This window comes from Chanodichthys erythropterus, chromosome 19 (genome assembly GCF_024489055.1).
Source record: "Chanodichthys erythropterus isolate Z2021 chromosome 19, ASM2448905v1, whole genome shotgun sequence".
Taxonomy (NCBI): Eukaryota; Metazoa; Chordata; class Actinopteri; order Cypriniformes; family Xenocyprididae; genus Chanodichthys; species Chanodichthys erythropterus.
Window position 1 is genome coordinate 2,574,190 of NC_090239.1, and position 14,856 is coordinate 2,589,045.

Here is a 14,856-nt window from a genome sequence, read left to right on the forward strand (position 1 = left end):
CTAAAGCTGAGCAGGGCTGAGCCTAGTTAGTACCTGGATGGGAGACCTCTTGGGAAAAGTAGGTTGCTGCTGGAAGAGGTGTTAGTGAGGCCAGCAGGGGGTGCTTACCCTGTGGTCTGTGTAGGTCCTAACACCCCAGTATAGTGATGGGGACACTATAATGTCAAAAAGCACTGTCTTTCAGATGAGACATTAAACCGAGGTCCTGACTCTCTGTGGTCGTTAAAAATCCCAGGATGTTCTTCAAAAAGAGTAGGGGTGTAAACCCGACATCCTGGCCAAATTTGCCCAGTGGCCTCTGTCCGTCATGGCTTCCTAATAATCCCCATTTACTGATTGGCTTATCATTTTGTCTCCTTTCCACCAGTAAGCTGGTGTGTAGTGGGCATTCTGGCACAATATGGCTGCCGTTGCATCATCCAGGTGGATGCCGCACATTGGTGGTGGTTGAGATTCCCCCTTCCATATATATAGTGCTTTGAGTACCCAGAAAAGCGCTATATAAATGTAAGGAATTATTATTATTATTATTATTATAAGCACCTCTGATGGCCGCAGGATCAACAACATGTCCATGATCAGCCACACCGCCCACCGCTACAAAACTGAAATGATTATATAATTGTAACACAGTTTAGTTCGTAGTTAGGGAAGGAAGAGGACAGGGTCGGCGAACAACTGCTGAGACTTTATTAATTCTTAAAGGCTTCAACAGAAAGACTGTTCAGCGCACAATAACAAAATAAACAATCCACAAAGGGCTTCACTCCAGGTTCGGTATGCACCATCCACAAGGGCTTCTCTCCAAGTTTGGCATAAACAATCCGCAAGGGCTTCACTCCAGAACCTCGACACGACTCAGTCAGCAGTTCCCCTCTCTCTCACACACTCCTGCTTCTCACGGCGCTTTATCCTGTCTCCGCGCCAATCACTGGAATGAGAAATAGGTGTTCGTGATTTGTATTCAACCCACTCACTTACCAAGCGTCTCCCGCTATTCTCTCTGGTTGCAGACCTCGCTGAACCACGCCCCCCTCGCCACATACCCCCACCGCCCGACTCAGGCTGGGGAGCCGTCCGGCCTGCGCCCCCCACCCCCCATTTCTGGAGAGGAAATCGGCCACAGCCATCCGAACACCCGGCCTGTGGACCACCTTGAACTTAAAAGGCTGTAAAGCCAGATACCAACGAGTGATCCGCGCGTTGGTATCCTTCATGCGGTGGAGCCACTGCAGGGGAGCGTGGTCCGAACAGAGAGTGAATTCCCATCTCAGGAGATAATAGCGGAGGGTGAGGACGGCCCACCTGATAGCCAAACACTCTTTTTCTAAGGTACTGTACTTAGCTTCTCTCTTAGAGAGCTTACGGCTAATGTACAGTACCGGCCGCTCCTCACCCTCTATCTCCGGGGACAGGACAGCACCCAGCCCCCTGTCCGACGCGTCAGTCTGCAACAGAAAAGGGAGAGAAAAGTCAGGAGAGTGAAGCAATGGTCCGCCACATAGAGCAGCCTTTACCTGGGTGAAAGCCTGCTGGCACGGCTCCGTCCACTGGACCGTATCTGGAGCATCCTTTTTAGTTAGATCAGTCAACGAGCTGGTGAGGGCCAAATAATTAGGTACAAACCTTCTATAATATCCCGCCAGCCCGAGGAACTGTCTAACCTCCTTTTTGGTCTTGGGGTGCGGACAGGTCGCAATCGCTGCCGTCTTGTCAATTTGGGGACGCACCTGCCCATGCCCCAAGTGGAAGCCCAGATACCTTACTTCCACGCGCCCAATTGCACACTTCTTCGGGTTGGCCGTGAGCCCAGCCGCTCTCAGCGATCTCAGGACGGCTCTCACATGCTGTATATGCCGCTGCCAATCATTACTATAGATAATAATATCATCCAGATAGGCAGCCACATATGCAGCATGGGGCCGGAGAATTTTATCCATGAGTCACTGAAAGGTGGCCGGTGCCCCGAACAGCCCGAACGGAAGCGTAACAAATTGGTGTAATCCGAACGGCGTCATGAAAGCTGTCTTTTCTTTGGATAAAGGCGACAAGGGGATCTGCCAGTACCCTTTCGTTAAGTCCAGTGTTGAATAAAATCGAGCCGCACCTAGCCGGTCAAGCAATTCGTCCACCCGCGGCATTGGATACGCGTCGAATTTCGACACTGCATTCACCCTGCGATAGTCCACGCAGAAACGAACCGAGCCGTCGGTCTTGGGAACCAAAACTATCGTGCTCGCCCAGTTACTGCTGGACTCTTCTTTTACTCCCAAATTCAGCATTGCCTCTAATTCGTCCTGAACTACCTTTTTTTTGTGTTCAGGTAACCTATACGGCCCGCTGCGAACAACCACGCCCGGCTCCTTGTCGACATGGTGCTGAATGAGGTTGGTACATCCCGGCAGGGGAGAGAACACGTCTGCAAATTCTGTTTGCAATTTGGATAAATCAGTGAGATGGCAGGGCGAGAGGTGATCTCTCCCCGGGACCAGAGCGAGAGATTGAGATTTAATGGCCCCCCCGGTCCGAGATCATCCTCCCCGCTAATCACCGTCGCCAGCATCACTGATTCTGCCTCATTCCATTTTTTCAGGAGGTTGAGGTGATAGATTTGACGTGCCCCCCTCCTGTCGGACCGTACCACCTCATAATCGAGCTCGCCCACTTGACGTGTGACCTCAAAGGGTCCTTGTCACTTTGCAAGTAATTTCGAACTGGAAGTAGGGAGCAATACAAGCACTTTTTCTCCCGGTAGACCGTCTGTTATACAGTTGGCTCTGTCTGTGCTGGGCCTGTAACAAATTCTCCATTGATAGCCGCCCCAAAGTGTGGAGTTTTGATCTCAAGTCCAGCACATACTGAATTTCATTTTTGGCCTGAGATGGTCCATCCTCCCAAGTTTCCCTGAGGACATCCAGCACCCCACGGGGCTGGCGCCCAAAGAGAAGCTCGAAGGGGGAAAACCCCGTGGAGGCTTGCGGGACCTCTCGCACTGCGAATAACAGAGGTTCTAACCACTTATCCCAATTTTTGGCGTCCTCTTGAACGAACTTACGAATCATGGATTTAAGCGTGCGTTTAAAACGTTCGACCAGCCCGTCCGTTTGTGGGTGAAAGACGCTGGTACGAACCGGATTAATGCCCAATAATTCGTACAATTCGCGTAACGTGCGTGACATAAACGTCGTGCCTTGATCAGTGAGGATTTCTTTTGGAATCCCCACCCGGGAGATTAAGCGAAACAGTGCATCCGCAACACTCTTAGCAGAAATGTTGCGGAGAGCCACTGCTTCAGGATATCGCGTTGCATAATCAACAATGACTAATGCAAAGCGATGTCCCCTTGCTGATCGTTCTAATGGCCCGATGAGGTCCATACCAATTCTCTCGAAGGGCAGGTTGCATTAATGGAAGCGGGCGCAATGGCGCTTTTGGGGTGGCTGGTGGGTTCACCAACTGGCATTCACGACAAGACGCGCACCACCTGCGTACATTCTCGTGAATGCCCGGCCAGAAAAACCGGGTCATGAGACGATTTAGTGTCGCTGCCTGTCCCAAATGCCCCGCCATCGGATTAGAATGAGCCGCGTGGAAAAGCATTTCCCTGCGGCTCTTTGGCACTAACAACTGGGTTGTATCTTCTTTTGTCTGAGTGTCTTGGGTCACTCGATACAACCTATCTTTTATAACCGCGAAATATGGGTAAACAAGCAGACGTCCAGGCTGGAGAGGCTGACCATCAATTACGCAGACCTTATCAAATGCATGTTTTAACGTCTCATCGCGAGACTGCTCCAGGGGAAAATCATCGCGTTCCGGAAGAATTAGTCTTCCGGCTTCACTCAGATCCCCTGCAGCAGAACTCCCCGGTCTCTGATCAGTCTCTCCCACCTGCACTCGCGCTTGCCTACCCCGCGTTCTTTTCCCCCAAGAGGCATCTGAGCATAAACATTCCAATAATTGCTTAAACGCAGGCCAATCCGTTCCCAAAATTATCGGATGCCGGAGGTAAGGATTAACTGCCACCTCAACACTATGCTTTTGTCCCCTAAATTTAATTATGACGGACATTATCGGATATCTCACCACATCCCCGTGCATGCACCGAACCCCAACCATGCGGCCTGTATCCAATGCCCCAGATGAAATCAGGCTTTGATGGACAGAGGTTTGGTTGCAGCCCGAGTCCACCAAAGCCTGATAGGTACCCCCCTTGATACTCACAGGTATTTGGTACCCGCCGGGGTACCTGGATCACTGTCCCGACCACCATAACCGGACACTTATCCACAAAGTGATCCGGATCCCCGCACCGCCAGCAGGCCGGCCCAGACCTGCCCGCCGCTCCAGTGGAAGAGAGTGGGTTGAATGGATGGTGCGGAGAAAGGGGAGAAACAGGAGTGGGGTCCGTCCCGACAACAGGGAGTCCCGCCCCCCTGGGCGGGGCTTTGGGTCCATAGGAAGGTGCCTGTCCCGCTCCGCCCTGCCCTCGGGGCGGAACACGAGGTGGGCCGGGCGGACGAGACCTAGGTAGAGGGACAGGTCTAGAGAGAGAGGGGGACAAAAGAGAAGGAGAGAGAGAGGCAGCTGAAAGGGGACCCCTTGGCACGCCACCATGTGGTCCTCCGCCAATTGGATGGCTGAGTCCAGTGACGTGGGGCGGTGGCACTGGACCCACTCGGCAGTTTTCTTCGGGAGCCGAGTGATGAACTGCTCCAGCACCACACGATCGATGACCAGGTCCATGTCACTTCCCTCAGCCAGCAACCATTTGCGCCACGAGTCCCGGAGCTGCTGGGCCATCATGAAGGGCCGGCCGGACTCACCCAGGTCGAGGGAGCGGAAGCGCTGTCGATGCTGCTCTGGGGTCCGACCAACCCGCTGGACGATGGCCCGCCGTAGGTTGTCATAGACCAGGAGGTTCGGGACTGGGAGCTGCTGTGCCGCCACCTGTGCTTCTCCTGTGAGGAGCGGGACCAGCCTCATAGACCACTGGTCCCGCGGCCATTTACACGCCTCAGCGGATCTCTCAAAGAGCTCGAGGAAAACTTCTGGATCGTCCAGTGAGCCCATCTTATTTAAGGGCAGGTGGACAGGCACAGCGGGCTGCTCGGTGGGCTCCCGGGGAACCTCCCGGTCAATCCAGCTCCGGAACGGCTCATGGTCCTCCTGCTGGGTTTGAAGGATGGCTTGAAAGCACCGCTCCTGGTCACTTCGTAGCTCCAGCAGGGCCTGTTGTTGTTCGCAGTGCAGGACCACGAGGGACACGATGATCTCCGCAAATGGGGTGGAGGACGATGTTTGCATGGCGACGTGCTCCCGTCTTCCTTCCCGGTTTTCGGCACCAGTGTAACACAGTTTAGTTCGTAGTTAGGGAAGGAAGAGGACAGGGTCGGCGAACAACTGCTGACTGAGACTTTATTCATTCTTAAAGGCTTCAACAGAAAGACTGTGCAGCGCACAATAACAAAATAAACAATCCACAAAGGGCTTCACTCCAGGTTCGGTATGCACCATCCACAAGGGCTTCTCTCCAAGTTTGGCATAAACAATCCGCAAGGGCTTCACTCCAGAACCTCGACACGACTCAGTCAGCAGTTCCCCTCTCTCTCACACACTCCTGCTTCTCACTGCGTTTTATCCTGTCTCCACGCCAATCACTGGAATGAGAAACAGGTGTTCGTGATTTGTATTCAACCCACTCACTTACCAAGCGTCTCCCTCGATTCTTTCCGGTTGCAGACCTTGCTGAACCACGCCCCCCTCGCCACAATAATTCTTAAAGAGACAGCAGTGATGTCAACTTACTAAAGCTGACGATATGATATACCGATTAGCACAAAAAGCTGTTCGTCCTGTATTTATGAAAATAGTTTATGCCCAAATATTTTTCTGCCCGAAATGCAGCTGCTTGCATGCTTTATATGTAAATAGGTGAATACATTGATTGCATTTGAATCATGTCATTGCATTGCATTCTATTAGCATCCACATGACTCTTAAAGGGTTAGTTCACCCAAAAATTAAAATTATATCATTAATCACCTTCATGTCGTTCCACACATCTTTGGAACTCGTCAGGAAGAAATGAGGGTGAGTAATTAGTCACAGAATTTTATATTTATATGCAAAAACATTTATAAAAACATATATTTGTGAATGCAAAAGTGAAAGCCTATTTCATTTCAAAGAGTTCAGCAAAGCTTATCTCTCTATCCTCATGGAACTATTGCTGCAGCATAAATGAAATTCGCTAGCTGCCAACATGCTCAGCAATTCACTCTGAGCATTAAACAGGACTGTTAACATGACACACGGATCAACCTTGTGTGTGGCTACTTCATAAGAAACCGATAAAGCAGAAGTAAAAAAAGCACAGTGATATAGCACATAAAAACTGTTCACTTATATATAGATTTTGAAAATCAGAGGAACTTTGAAACGCACTGCAAACGGATATTATTGAATGTAACCATCTATTTAAATGTGTTGAGCAACAAGCTCATTGGCTGCAGATGCAACACGGACCAATCAGCTTGTGCCAAGTAGTTACCGCTGTAATATATGTACAATAAAATAATCATTGTGTAATTTGCTTTTTATACTTTCAAACTATTGTATAGTGTATTGTCGTTCTTTGCCTCAAAATTTTGGTGAGATATTTGGACCCCCTGCATAAAAGTATACATACAAAAAAAATAATTTATTTATTCAGCAAAATTAATATTTGTAATTTTCCATGACAACAGCACCCCCTGTTGACCCCTGCTACAACTACAGTGTCCTGGATGATCCATGGAGGGCCACCAACAATCAACATTCCTCTCAGATAATGTGTGACACTTGGGTCAGCTGGAACGGCTGGTATCGTCTTTTCATTCAGAGTCAGAGCGTTCAGATGCCAGACACATGTGTTGATGAGTATAGTTGTGGCACTCATGCTCCACTGTGGCTAAACGGAGGACATCCAACAGTTGAGGATGGAGTGGTCACTCGAGATGTCTGCGGTCACTGGGACAATAACTGCTGCCTTTTCCAATCCAATCCCATTAAAATCAAAGCCTGTCCAGGAGATTATTATGTCTATGAGTTTGTGAGCCCAACTGCCTGCCATTTGGCATACTGTGCAGGTAAATATCTCTTTGTTTATGTAAGATACACACACACACACACACACACACACATATATATATATATATATATATATATATATATATATATATATAAAATTTATTTCAGATTCAAGCAACATAAACACTACCACTACTACTGTCATGCCAGAGACAACCACAACCGAAACTACAACCACAACCGAAACTACAACCACAGAAACTACAACCATGGACACTATGACTGGTAATATAATGTATTGTTTCAATCTGGAGAACTGTTGTTTGACATTAGCAAATCAGATCCATGTTATGTTTTTGTGATGCATTTAAATTATTTAAAATAATTTATAAAGCTATATAGGCTATGATATTATCAGTCAGTAATTCAGCCATAGGCACAAGGTCACAGGTGATCACAGCCGTGCAGATATAAGTCAAAATGCTGTATCATGTGCATTTCATTATGCAGAGATTGCAAATATTATGGTGGAGACACTAAGGTAAATAAAACTGAAATTATGTCTATGACATTACTAATAAATGTTCAATACTTTTTGTGTGTGTGTGTGTTTTTTTGGGGTTTTTTTTTCTCAGACAATGGCATTAATATTACGGGTCGATTTTATCCATTTGGAACTGGAGACACAGTGAATGAACGCAGTGATGATGGAAGTTCCTCAGTTATTTATCTCCAGCAGCCCTTTATATTTTTTGGGCAAACATATAACCAAATTTATGTAAGTCAATCAGATGTGAGAGGATCTTAGATTATGAGAGTCTGTAATCTGTCTGTAATCATTACACTCTTGGATAAATAGGAAATGGTAAAATGACCGTTCACTGCAGTTTAAATTACTGTTACAAGCGATTTTGCATCCTTTATAAGAATTCTGCACATGACAATCAGTCCTCTTTTATTTCAGGTTAACAACAATGGACACTTGACTTTTGACAGTGCATGGTCCAGCTACAGACCATACCAGTTCCCAGCTTATGGAGGGAAAGACCTCATTGCTCCATTCTGGACAGATATTGACAACCGTTGGAAGGGTGTTATCTCATATCAACAGTACACATCTGGCAGTGTCCTAACACAGGGGACCCAAGACATAAACCAATACTTCCCTGACTTGAGTTTCTCTGCTTCATGGGTCTTTGTTGCAACTTGGGATAGAGTTGGATACTGCTGCAGTTCAGGACCTGAAGTACTGTAACCCAATTTGATACCATAAAAACCATCATGTGCCCATTAAAAAAATAAAAATTGGTATACCACATGTATCCTTGCTTTACTTGTACAAAAAAAAAGACTTTTTTTGTTTGTTTTTTGTTTTTGTCTTTTTTAAGGAAACATCTTTCCAAGTGGTTTTGATTTCAAATGGCCATCTCTCATTTGTTATAATGAACTATGGTGCAATCGATTCACCACGACGATTTGTACAGGTATGCACAAGATAATAGATTGGATATGATGTATTGAATTGTTTATGACTAACTAATCAGACATCTGGATTTCTTCCTTATCATTAGGCTGGTTATGACACCATCGACTCAAGTCACCACTTCTCAATTACTGGATCACTCCAGAATGACATCACAGCCCTACCATACAGCAGCAATGTCAATGTGCCAGGAAGATGGGCCTTCAGAACAGATCATGGAACATGGGGCTGTCAGTTTAATGGTAAAGCTGATCCCTGACTGTGTGCAATATTCGCTATTTGCAAAAGACTATGAATGACCTATTCCTATCCTTCCAGTAATTACACAAATTATTTTTGGTATTTTGGTATTATTTTTTTAATTTTTTTTATGTTCATAAACTCTCTTTATTATAGGTTTTCCAGTACAGCTAGGAGACTCCTTCTGGAGTGATGCCACCTGTCAGCAGAGATGCACCTGTACTAGAAGTGGTCTCCAGTGCAGCTTTGAGACCTGTGCTTATTCCCAAGCTTGCCGTCCAGCTGCTTTCCAATACTCTTGTCAGAACATTCAGCGGCAAACATGCACCATCTCCGGTGATCCTCATTACTACACCTTTGACAATCAGATATTTCACTTTCAAGGAACCTGCACATATGTTCTGTCTGAGGTTAGTAATGCTGCTAATCACTTTCTATTTATTGTAGAAGAGATTTTACAGTCCTTTACTGATTCTGAATTTGTATCATTGTTTAGGCTTGTGGAAATGGTTTGCCGTACTATCGGATTGAAGGCAAAAATGAGCATCGGGGTAGTACACATGTTTCATGGACTCGGATGGTCAGAGTATTTGTCTATAATGAAGAAATTGAACTGGTCAAAGATCACCATTATGAGGCAAAGGTAAGTATCACTGTAGGTTACTGCTGTAAGGTTGATTTGATCTCATCCATCCTTACATTTTCCTAATTTCTTTTTTGTCAACATTGTCAAGGTTAATGGGACCTTTCTAGCAACACCATTCACCCTCCACAATGGCTCCATCCAAGTCTATCAGTCAGGATTTTCCTTAGCCATCAGCACAGATTTTGGTCTCCTAGTGACCTATGATGCATATAGCTATGTCACCATCTCTGTTCCTTATGACTACCAGAATGCCACATGTGGTCTGTGTGGGAACTATAACCTACATCCTGAAGATGACTTCCGTTCAATCTCTGGAGAGATCTTGAGCTCAGATGTTGACTTTGCCAACTCTTGGAAGGTAGATAGAGACACAGATCCTGAATGCCATGATGTCAGATGCACAGGTCTTGCTTGTGCAGTTTGTACCAGCAGTGAAATGAGCCTTTACAGTGACACAAACCACTGTGGAATCCTAGGAGATGTTTGGGGGCCTTTTGCATCTTGCCACTCTGTGTTTTCGCCACAGACCTACATAGAGAACTGTGTCTATGATCTTTGTTTAGGAGGAGGGTACCAGCCTATTCTGTGCCAGGCTCTCAATGTGTATTCTGCTCAATGCCAACAGCATGGTGTACAACTTGGGCAGTGGAGACAACCAGGCTTTTGTGGTAAGTGCCTTGATATATCTGTATTAGAAGTAACTTTTGCATTTAACCTAACGTAACTGAAATATTTGTGCAAGTTAAAAGATCACAGAGTTTTATGCATATTCTTATTTCTGCCCTCAATTTCCAGAAATCATATGCCATGATAGTCACAGTCATTTTGAGTCCCACGGAACAGGCTGCCCTGCAACTTGCAGCAACCCATCTTCCCCAATAAACTGTCCCTTGCCCAGTCAGGAGAGCTGTATTTGTGATGATGGATACATCCTCAGTGCTGGGCAATGTGTGCCTGAGGTGAACTGTGGCTGCACATTTGAGGGCTTCTATTATTCTGAGGGACAGTCAGTAGTGTTGGATGAGGACTGTGGGAGACAGTGTGTTTGTAGTAGCAGGTCAATGGTCTGCTATCAGCACCAGTGTGGTCCAGCAGAGGTGTGTGGACTCCGTAATGGTGTGAGGGGCTGCAGACCCATCAGTTATGCTACCTGTTCGGTTGAAAGTCTGGGTTCATACCACACCTTTGATGGACAAACTTTCAGATACCCAGGAGCTTGTGGACTGACCCTTGCCAGAGTGATGGGGCCATCCCAACTACCATACTTTGTTTTGACCGTGGAGAAAGTACCCAGAGGCCATCAAGGCTTTTCCAGGTTCCTGAAGTTTGAGGCAGGAGGTACTCATGTTTCCATTGAGTTGGGAGAAGGTAGCAATGTACAGGTAGGCTAAAGAATCTTAGCTTTTCATTTATTTGCAACAGTTAAACTATATTATTTCAAACTCATATGCTAGATCAATTAACATTTTTATTCTCCTCAGGTGGATGGACAGGTGGTTGGTCTACCCATCAGTGTTGGTTCCAGTCAGATCCGCATCTATCACAGCAGTGTGAGGGGTTTTGTTTTGGAGACGAACTTTGGAGTGACGATTAGAGCTGACTGGCCGCACATTGTCCGAATCACAGCTCCAACCACTTACAATGGTACACTTGGAGGTCTGTGTGGAAACTTGAATGGAAACATTAATGATGAATTCTACAGCCCAGATGGTGTCCTGCTGGATGACTCTCAGCTTTTTGCGGACAGCTGGCGTGACGGATCCCTGTCAGCCCACTGTGAGGACCCAGCTGACATTTGGGAACCAGGACTTAATCAGAATAGGAGTGAGTTCCGTGAGCGCTGCAGCATCATGGCAATGAATGATGGACCATTTGCTGAGTGCAGCAGAACACTAGACCCTTGGCAAAGAATTGAAGACTGTATTCAGATGCTGGAGCACACGGACGGTGCCAGGGAGGCTCTATGTGAAGCCCTGCGAGGGTACACACTACACTGCCAACAGAATGGCATTGTAGTTGGAGAGTGGAGGAGTATCACCCACTGTGGTTAGTATCTTGATAAGATTTTCAGAATTAAACTGTAAATCTTCTTCTAAATGCTGATTATTCATTGCATTTTCCATCTGGTTTTGTCTTAATTATCCCAGATCCCAACTGTCCAGAAAATACACATTTTGAATTGTGTGGCACATCATGTCCTGCGTCCTGCCCTAGCCTCTCATTTCCCTTCCAGTGTGCTCTGCCATGCCAGGGGGGATGCCAGTGCAATGATGGACTAGTGCTGGATGGAGATCGCTGTGTTCCCCCCACTGGTTGCGGCTGTCACTATGATGGCCGTTATCGGCAGCCTGGAGAGCAGTTCTGGCATGGTGAAGAGTGCCAGTCCCTGTGTGTCTGTGATGGAATCACTGGAAATGTCCGTTGCACACCATCATCTTGCAGTGAACAGGAAATCTGTCGTGTGGTGGAGGGGGAGTATGGCTGCCATCCTCGTCCTCATGGTAGATGTTCTGCGTCTGGAGATCCCCATTATATATCCTTTGATAGGACCTACTTTGACTTTCAAGGCACATGCCGATATGTGCTGGCCACAGTGTGTAATGACACTCATGGACTACCACACTTCCAGGTGGAAGCAAGAAATGAAGCATGGCATGGATGGCCTGTCTCAATAACTGTTGAAGTTTTTGTCAACGTCTTAGGGCATCTTGTGCACATGTCACGGGACATGAACAGTTATTTTGCTGTTAAGGTAAGCATGTCCCTCTCACTGTAATTTGTAAATGTGATATGAAAAAAAAATACTGTTGTAATTATTGATAAGATTATTTTTTATAAACAAGCTCTACTTTTTCTTCAATTAGGTTGATGAAGAGACCAGAAACCTCCCTGTCTATCTTGACTCTGGTCGGGTGTCTGTCTACTCCACAGGACAGTTTATATATGTCTCAACTGACTTTGGTTTCAGTGTCAGTTATGGTGGTTCCTGGGAGGTAAACATTGTTGTGCCAGCAGAATACAGTGGAGTTATGTGTGGCATCTGTGGCAACTTTAATGGCCATCCCGAGGATGACTTCCTCACTCTGTCAGGTTCTCTGGCACCGTCAGCAGACCTTTTTGGGGCAGCATGGAAGGTTGAGGACAACATCACATGCAATGACCGTGGGGACAGCAATCCTGGCCATTGCCAAGATGAGAGCACAACTCTGATCTCACAAGCCTTGTGTCAGATCATCAGAGACAACCAGGGCCCCTTTAGCTTCTGCCATGGTTCTGTAGTTCCACAGGCCTACTTTGATAACTGTGTGTTTGATGTGTGCATCTCCGGGCACCGTAATGATGTTTTGTGTCGCTCTATCCAATCCTATGTGAGTGCTTGTCAATCTGTCAATGCCATGGTCTACCCCTGGAGAGAACTTGCATCCTGTGGTAAGTGACTGGAGATGTGGCTGAGATATATGTAAATAGACCAACTTCAGATGAATTTGTTCTCTATATTGAATTTTGCTCTCCTTTTATCACAAATATTTAATATTGTACAAACTATTAATTGCATTTCCAGTCATGGACTGCTCATCGAACATCCCAAACAGTCATTATGAGGTGTGTGACACAGACTGTGGTCATACATGCGCCAGCAGCATCGATGCTAGTTGTGAACACACATGCTCAGAAGGTTGTTTCTGTGATGAGGGATTTGTGAGGAGTGGAGGACTCTGTGTACCAGTGGAGCAATGTGGCTGCTTGTATGATGGATTCTACTATCATGTGAGGATTAAACATTATGTTTTTATGTTAAATGTTATTATATAGGGCAGCATATTATGGCAACATACATCATGTCAAACACTTAAAACACATAGTGCCATAGTACAAAGATGGTATAATCATAGTATTTGATATACCATATATTTACATTCCATTGCATTTGCATGGTGCTCCTAAAAAAACTACATGGTGATACCAGGATGCTTTTTTTGAATGTAAAAATACTCACTGACCTCGTTTTATGGAAATGTAAAGTTTGTTGTCATTGTTGATTTTGTAGATTGGTGAACAGTTCTGGGATTCAACATGTTCCCAACGCTGTCAGTGTTTTGCTCCGAATGATCTGCGCTGCACTGCATCGTTCTGCACAGCGGCCATGGAGTGTGCGGTCAGAAATGGACATCGTGATTGCTATAGTACAATGTCCACATGCTCAGTCTGGGGTGACCCACACTACATCACCTTTGATGGGGCTGTGGCCCACTTTCAGGTATGAACTTTATTGCAGACAACTGTGTCCCAGTAGTAGAGGACAAAAATATTCAAGTTTATTCAAAGGAGGGTTATTTAGGTAAACAAGTTTGACAAATGTATTTAACATAATAAATATAAGAAAATATATGAATTTATACAATGTCAGTATAGGGAAGTGAAAGAAATGAAGACTGTGTATTTTGTTAAACCTTCCAGGGAACGTGTTCATATGAGATTGCCCAGACCTGCGGTAATGTTACAGACAGTGATCTGGCGTTCCGTGTGGTGGCCACCAACAGGCACCGGGGGAACATGGTAGTGTCATTTGTTTCTGCAGTGGATGTTTGGTTGTCACAACATGGACAACAGACACACATCACTATTGGGCAGAACAGAAGAGTTAAAGTAAGTTATGTTTTAAATGACATACATTTTATATACACTTCAATAGACTTATACACTTCTCTCATTTTTTCTCTTATATCGAAATGTTCTAATTCTTCTTCAGGTTGATGGAAATCCTATTGACACACCAGCTTATCAAATCAATGATCTTGTAGAGCTACATGAGGAGCAGGAATTTGTAATTCTAAATGCATTCAATGAATTCATTGTCCATTTTGATGGACACAACAGCCTTCTAGTCAGGGTGAGCAAAAGATTCTATGGATCTCTATGTGGAATGTGTGGAAATTTCAATGGCAATCCTGCAGATGACAAAGTGCTACCCAGTGGAGAACTTGCTTCTGATGACATTTCCTTTGGCCACAGCTGGAAATCAGACACCAGCATTCCAGGGTATGAACCATGAGACTTTAAGACAGTAATTTTAATTTGATGGGTCATAATTCAAAAATGTGTCCTCGGGTTTGTTTTATTAGAGTGGTGGAAAGGGAAATAAGGTTTGTATGTTTTGTGGATGTCTTGTAATGTAGCTCAAACAGCAGGGTATGACACCATCAAATGCAAAGTTATGGATTTGATTCCAAATGAAAATATGTATATATTGATATCAATGCAAATCACTTTGGATGAAAGTAATCCAGAAAAGTAAATTGAGTGAATTAATTGCTGCTGACAGAAGTAAATGCTGCAAAAATTTCATGTATTTGCATAAATGCATTAATTGGATTATTATTGACTAGTTCATGTCCCTGCTGAATCAAGAATCCTT

The 14,856-nt window shown here is 45.5% G+C and overlaps 1 protein-coding gene across 1 annotated transcript in view; it reads left to right on the plus strand.

Moving 5' to 3' along the window:
• Nucleotides 1–14,856, plus strand: part of LOC137008302 (alpha-tectorin-like) — a 39,139-nt gene that overhangs the window by 6,345 nt on the left and 17,938 nt on the right. Inside the window, exons 4-19 of the mRNA XM_067370273.1 lie at nt 6,750–7,134; nt 7,726–7,849; nt 8,036–8,317; nt 8,460–8,555; nt 8,643–8,796; nt 8,951–9,204; nt 9,291–9,437; nt 9,529–10,108; nt 10,236–10,822; nt 10,922–11,486; nt 11,588–12,186; nt 12,305–12,869; nt 13,003–13,208; nt 13,489–13,698; nt 13,899–14,087; nt 14,191–14,480. Of these exons, the coding sequence (XP_067226374.1) occupies nt 6,750–7,134; nt 7,726–7,849; nt 8,036–8,317; nt 8,460–8,555; nt 8,643–8,796; nt 8,951–9,204; nt 9,291–9,437; nt 9,529–10,108; nt 10,236–10,822; nt 10,922–11,486; nt 11,588–12,186; nt 12,305–12,869; nt 13,003–13,208; nt 13,489–13,698; nt 13,899–14,087; nt 14,191–14,480 (5,233 nt within the window). The remainder of the gene's footprint in view (nt 1–6,749; nt 7,135–7,725; nt 7,850–8,035; nt 8,318–8,459; nt 8,556–8,642; nt 8,797–8,950; nt 9,205–9,290; nt 9,438–9,528; nt 10,109–10,235; nt 10,823–10,921; nt 11,487–11,587; nt 12,187–12,304; nt 12,870–13,002; nt 13,209–13,488; nt 13,699–13,898; nt 14,088–14,190; nt 14,481–14,856) is intronic.